At 35.2% G+C, this 6,944-nt stretch overlaps 1 protein-coding gene across 1 annotated transcript in view; it reads right to left on the bottom strand.

The window, feature by feature from the left end:
- Positions 1-6,320, bottom strand: part of SRI (sorcin) — a gene marked incomplete at its 5' end in the record, with an annotated part of 7,162 nt that extends 842 nt beyond the window's left edge. The window contains 6 exons of the mRNA XM_010168178.1: positions 68-126; positions 593-706; positions 866-1,013; positions 2,060-2,103; positions 2,837-2,906; positions 6,237-6,320. Of these exons, the coding sequence (XP_010166480.1) occupies positions 68-126; positions 593-706; positions 866-1,013; positions 2,060-2,103; positions 2,837-2,906; positions 6,237-6,320 (519 nt within the window). The remainder of the gene's footprint in view (positions 1-67; positions 127-592; positions 707-865; positions 1,014-2,059; positions 2,104-2,836; positions 2,907-6,236) is intronic.
- Positions 6,321-6,944: the final 624 nt, after the last annotated feature.

Here is a 6,944-nt window from a genome sequence, read left to right on the forward strand (position 1 = left end):
TCTTCAGTTTAAAGTTCTTCTTTAGTTTTATCCTATTACTTTAACTGATGCCTTAAAGTTCACTTACATCATCATACTGGAAGTTCACAAAACCCTGCTGAGATGTATCCCTTCTTCTAAAACATTCTGCAAAAGTGCATTAAGAAAACAAAACAGAAAAAAACAGGTAAGAATTATAGGTAATCCATTTTTAAAAAATGCATTGTACTTTCAATAAATTCCCCAAGTCACATGAATGAGGACTCGTGAAGAACAGTGCAATTCATTCCATGACTTAATTTCCCACTCTTAATTTTCATATTTATCATACACAGCCCTTTATGTTCTGTTGATAAATACAGTTTCCCAATTTTGATAACATAACTCTTCTAGTCTCTGGAATAAACCCTGCATTAGTTTTAACTCAATTTTTCAATGGAGATTTAAAAACTAATAATAACCTGTAACTGTTGCAGTTCTGCCTGTAAGAACCTTACTTTGTGTTGCATGAAAGTGGAAGTTGAACTTGAACTTGAGGTTACTGAGTAATCAGATTTTATGAAATAAAAATATATTATGGGCATGACAGTAACAAGGCTAGAATCCAGCATACCAGTGAGAGCTCTGAGTTTCACACAGCAGGCAATGTAATCATCAAATGTAATCTTTCCATGAGTGCTGTATCGCCTTGTGATCGCAGTCACTGCCTGTGGGCTCAGTCTAAATCCTATTTGAAAATAAAAAGTCTATATTGAAAAGACAGTAAGTTAACAGAATCCAACACATTTTTAATTGGAAATATCATGGGTCAGTTACTGCGGGATGGTAACTGATACTGGGAAATACTGTAAATCAGTGTCAGAAGCAAGAACATTTCACAACTTACCCATATTCATCAAGGCCTTCTCCAGTTCTTGACGATCCACTGTACCACTTCTATCGTTGTCAAAACTTAGGAAGTGTTGCTTCCAGCCATTGACCACAGCCCAGAGTTCTTTAAACTCATTAAATCCCAGTGTGCCAGACATATCCCTCTGATTCCAAAGCTAAGAAAAATGTTCCTTAACTTTAAAAAAATTAAAAAGTTCTCTCTCCAATGGAAATTTGGTTTTTTATCTTCTGTAGTTAAAAACTCTTTCTTGAAGGTCAATATTAACAATATTTTACTATTAATTTTTCTGGTAGAAAACTAACTACAGCATCCCACAGCACAGAGAGAATACTACCAACCAAAACCAAAGGTCAGAGAACTTGCTCTCTCCACTTCTTCCCAGTGAAACCTGATAAAACTATTTGCTCTTTGTGAATTTAAGTTAGTTCACACACTTCTCTTACTTGCCACAGTGTAATTGTTACCAATAAAATATATATCTGAAATAAAACAAGATGCCAAATGAAAAATTACTTAAGTTAGAATAATAGCAGTTCTCTCACATTCTAAGCAGCTTGTTCAAGGTGAGCTAAGAGCCCTTCAAGTTTCATTTACGCTTTTCTTCTTTTTAAACAGCAAAACACTTGAACATGACAATTTTGGCTAAAAATCTCCAAATATTCTAACCTTGCATAGTATGCCTAAGTCTTCCAGAGGTCCTACTGCTGAATGCCATATACCATCTCATTAGATCCTCAAACCTGATTCATTCAAGCAACAGGATTTAGGGGGACTTAAGATTGTATTCAGGCTGTGTAGTACAAATTCTTAATTCATTAGGAAGAACGTCTACAGAACATCTACAGTGTTGTCCAGTTTCAAAAGCACAATGATCCATTTGCACAAAACTCTGTTCTGGTCTGCTGGAGCTAATTCTTCACACATTCAATGGAGAAGCAGTCCCCTAGACTTAGAGGGAATACCACCTGTTGTAAGAAGATCTGTCCCCGAGAGCCTCATGTATTAGAATTATTATTTCATACAGTAAAATGAATAAGAATGGAATTTTGTAGTTCCCCAAATATACTGATCATAATACTTACAAAGTAAGAGCTAAATGGGAATTACAAAGCATTTTCCAAATTTTGGGCACCCTCTCATCTTTGCTTACATAATGCAAAAATGTTTACATTTCATAGTAAAGGATACATCCAGCATTGAGATCATAAGTCTGCAAGTCTCTAAGTTGAAAGCTGTTTAAATTAGAAAAAGGAAAAATAAGTTATATTAAAAGAGTGATTTTCAGTTTTGTTTGTCTAAATGTAACATTTTAATTTGCTTTTTATAATATACTAATAATATGTTATAATGTACAAAATATTATATAATTGCTTCCACTGTATACAGTCACACCATCTTTTGATCCAAGTATGAGCTTTTAATCATTACTTGGTAGAAAAACTGACATCACACAATCTGGAGGCAATTCAAGTTATATTTAAAATCAATTTGCTCTTATCTCAATCCATAAAGATTTTGGGTTTCAGTCAAAGTCGTCACTTATATTTCACCATAGATACCACCTGAGGAAGCCAGTTTTAGTCACAGAAGTTTGATTTTGTAAACTGAACACTAGATATCCTGACATATTTTTTTGGTCAATACCAAAGCTCAATTTAAAAAAAAAAAAAAGCAAAACACCTTTTTAAGAATTGGCTGTTCATTACAAAACAAAACACTTCTCCAACTCTGTAGTTCAGCAGTGGGTAACTACGGAGGCTGAGAAAGGAGTTCTTATACACACACAACTGAATACAGAGAATTTACATTTCAAAGTACTCCATATGGAAAGGAAGTCCTTCTACCATGCAAATAATAATAATAAAAAACCTCTGCAGAAGGCACAAGTGTTTTCTAGTAGATGGCATAAAAATTAGTAAGCTTTAGGGTTGCTTTGTTTTTTTTAAATTTAAATTATTAACTTACGTTTATACGCTCCTGCAATCCCTGACTGGGTGAGACATCTCTGTAGCTCATCAGCATCTATTTGTCCATCCTTTCGGTAACAGAAGATATATCAGCTATTGTTTTAACACCCTCTCCCAGGCAGGTTATTCCCAGCACCCACTCCCTTTTCAGTGGCATTAGTTACCCACTCAAAAACCAACTGATCACTTGTCTGCTATACAACAGAAACTGCCTTTTATAACCCACATCTGTAATGACGTTTCTTTAGTTGATATTTTTGCAATATGCATTAGCTTTCCCATCTCTTGATGTACTAAAAACCAAACAGGATTGGCAGGTTTGATCTGAACTTAGCTTTAACAAAGAAACAAACCAACCCACATAAAATATTGGTAGCATATACTTGAGAGCCAGCTGCATAGAAACCAAGGCACAAATTTTAACAGAAAGACAGCTTTCCTTAAAGTACTAATTCTAACTTAGTGGGTATTGTAGTCACTTTAGATTATACTTTTGTGATTTCACTGCTACAGCAGGAAACTTAGAACCCAGGTCATACATACTCTTTTCTCAAGACAGCCTTAAGACTTACAAACCTAAAAAACCCTATTTTTTGGGGAATAGTAAGTTGTCAGCAGAAAACACAAAAGCAGAAAGCAAAGAACTCTGAAACAGAAACAAAACAAAGCCAGAAAAGATACCTATCTGCGTGGTTTGGAAAATGACATGCTTCCAATGCATCCTGCTCAGGGCCAAATAGAGAAAGCAACTGCCAATTCATGGAAAGCAATGAGCTGCCAAAAGCAGAGCTGGAATTCTAGGTCACATTCCTCACACACCCAACATGAAGTTCAGTTCACAGAGAGTTTAATTTAAACTCATTCAAGAATGGAACATTATATCTGTAGATATTAAAAATGATGTGACTGTTGCAAAGCATTAAATAGGGAAAAGAGAGTTGCTTTATATTTGAAATTTATTGCTTTGCCTCAGCATTTTCCTAATGTTTTTAAATCCAGTAAGCATTTTTTTTGTCCTTTTTTTATGAATAGAGATATTCTACTAAATGGCATGGTGGGAATGGGAAAGACAGGTAACTTTCAGAAATTAAGTTTAATTATTTATAGAACAAATAGTACTTAATATCTTAAATGATATTTGACAAGGTCTGAAAAAAAAAAAAATCAATGTTTTGATTCTATGTAAATTTAACGGCAGCTAAACCCGAAATTACTTTCAATCTACTCCATCAGTCTAACTATACAGATGTACTTAAAACTTTACATTCACAGGAAAATAAATTTTTAAAAAGTGAAACTGTTTAACTTGGCTGGCAACCAAACAAGACATAGCCGCTTGCACCCAGGACAAAACCAAGGCAAAAAAATATTTGAAATAGCCATATTAAGCAGCAAATCTCTCCAAACTCTGTGCCTTCTGAAACAAAGTTAAACTAGACAAGTTACAGAGGCTTTGTGAACAGACTAAAAAAATAAAATTATTACTTCCTACAAAGACAGACTCGATTAATTTAATTAAGATTTGAAACAATACTTTTGACTTTCTTCTGTAAACAAAGAAAACTAATTCCTCAAATCTAAAACAGGATCTCTGTTGTAAACTACTTCAAAGATAGCTTGGAGATAACATTATATATCATACAGGTGTTAAAACAACATGAGAGCAGTGAATCATAGCCAAAACTTTACTTATTCTACAATAAGTACTTACAGAAAACCATGAGATGTGGCTTTTTAGAGATTTGCATGGATAGCTGTAAAAGCAACTGATTTACCTCTTCCATTTCACTGTCTCTTTACAGGGTTCTTACTTGTGCACAGCCACTGGTCTCTGAAACTGACTCTTCCAGTTCCAAGGATAACATTTCAAAAGCTGCCACTTTATTTCAATAAGGAATGATTTCTACAAATAAAAAGTACTTAAGAGTACTAACTTAAGTACTCTTAAGCATTGACTTCATCACACCCACCAGCTCACTGGCTCCCCCGCTTCCAGTAACCATGCCTGACTTGAGAAGCCTGGGGATGGTCTATGCTTGGCTGAGGTCCAGCTCCTGCCACCTCTTCTCCACAGAGCTGCATCCTGTTTGCTGTTACCTCCCTTTCTCTTTACATAAGGAGCTTACTCATCTTTCCAGCGTCAGTTACTGGCTCCACTGCTGATTCCTAGCACACATCCAGATGGTACCTGGCTGCAGAGGCATCTCAGCTGGCAGGCAAATGTCAGCATGTTCAGCAGAATTTAGCTTGGGCTCCACCTTACTAGGGGCTTGCCTCATTACACACAGGTCATTACAGTGTTCTCCTTTACTGCAAAAAATATGGTTTACATATTCTCATAAGCAATGTTAAAGAACTAATATATAGATTGTAAGATGCATTATAATTGAAAATAATAATGTAGAGGACAAAAATAATCCAAATTACAGTCTTAAACTGGAAATTTAAACATCAGCTAATATTGCTAAATTCAAACTTTCCTGTTGTGGTTATGCCTACCTGTGGATAACAGATCCAGGAGCAGAGTTTTAGATTTACACACACCCTAGAAGTGTGCAATACATAGCTATACCTATGGCCAACAAAGACAGAACTTCAGCTCAATAAACCTAACTTATTTGTTCACAAACTCTGTAATATAGTTCAAGAACTACTTGTTTCTAGGAACTTATTTCTAGTAATTTTGTATAGTCATACAAAACCAATGCATGCCACAAAAATCACAGGAAAGAAATTAAAAACGCAGTGCAGAATGACAGGGTGGAAAAAAAGAAAGACCTATATGGAAGTTGTGAATGACTTTTCCTCAAAAGGAATAACCACTCTATCCTACCAGCAAACCCAGATATTGGCACAATTCAAGACTGCTTTTCCATTTGTGAATGTATTAAGTCTAGATCATGCAATTATCTCTTTCTTATTAGCATTTCCCTTTCTTAGCCAGGCCATCTCCACAGCCCATGCTACCCACCATTTCTGAATTCTTTCTCCTGAAACTTGACAGCATCCCCCAACCCAGAGCTGAGCCACAATTCAGTTACAGTATTTCATGTAATTATACAGTTCCTGTATATACTTATGCAGGAAACATAGCACATACATGCATACATGTGTGTATATATATACACACATATGCATTTACACACACATACACGCACTATATAGAAACTAACAGTGTTATTCAAACAGTATAGTTACTGTGTATATAGCTATGCAGCTATATATAGCAGGTAGGCTAAGTAAAACCATTCTGGTTTGGTTTTATTTGTTTTCTTAAACTTGAAACAACAGCTTTCCTCGCTGCAAATATTAGGCATTCCTCTTTCCAAAAGCTAATGTAGAAATTATTCCCCAGAAAAAAAAATCCAATATATATATATATAACATTTTAAGTTTACCTGCCCTGCTACTGCAGCAAAATAACCATACAAAGGATCCTGAGCTTGTCCAGGAAATGCTGGTCCTCCTGGGGCTCCTCCATACTTTAGAAATCAAGAAGAAAAATAATTTTAAATCAGTGATTCAGTTAACTGTTAAGAAACTGCAGTGTTTGTACTTAAGAATCCACTTGTTTTTATATATGCACCATGCAAAAAATGTTAAACGAACAAAAAAAAGAAATTCCTTAAAAAAACTTGAACAACAAAACGCCAAACAAGCCACAATCTTGGTATCGATATACTCATTTATTATAATTTAAGCAGATTAGTGTAAAACCTTGCCCAGGAGCAATCCACTGATCTAGATACAGTATGGTGTATCTCATCAAGGTTGAATTTTAGTCTGCTTCAAGCAGAAAGTGGAGTACTGAAGATAAGTACTTAATGGAGCACTAAATCACTGCAGATCTCTCCACTTCAAAGAAGCTGAGCAAGACAGATCTGTATAGAGAAAATACTTGGAAGAATATTAATTAATCATGGAAATTTTTAAATAAAATTTGATTCTTTAGTGAAAATCATGGAACGATAGAAGTTACTCCTGTTTGAGTTGAATAATCTGTGTAACACAGTCTGCAGCCATGGTTGGCCGAGACAAGAAAATGCCTTTTTTGGAGATGCCAGTTTCACCAGGTGTGCCTTTGCTCTTCGAAGCCGCTGAGCTAT

Source organism: Antrostomus carolinensis, unplaced genomic scaffold (genome assembly GCF_000700745.2).
Source record: "Antrostomus carolinensis isolate BGI_N321 unplaced genomic scaffold, ASM70074v2 scaffold22475, whole genome shotgun sequence".
In the NCBI taxonomy this organism is placed as follows: domain Eukaryota; kingdom Metazoa; phylum Chordata; class Aves; order Caprimulgiformes; family Caprimulgidae; genus Antrostomus; species Antrostomus carolinensis.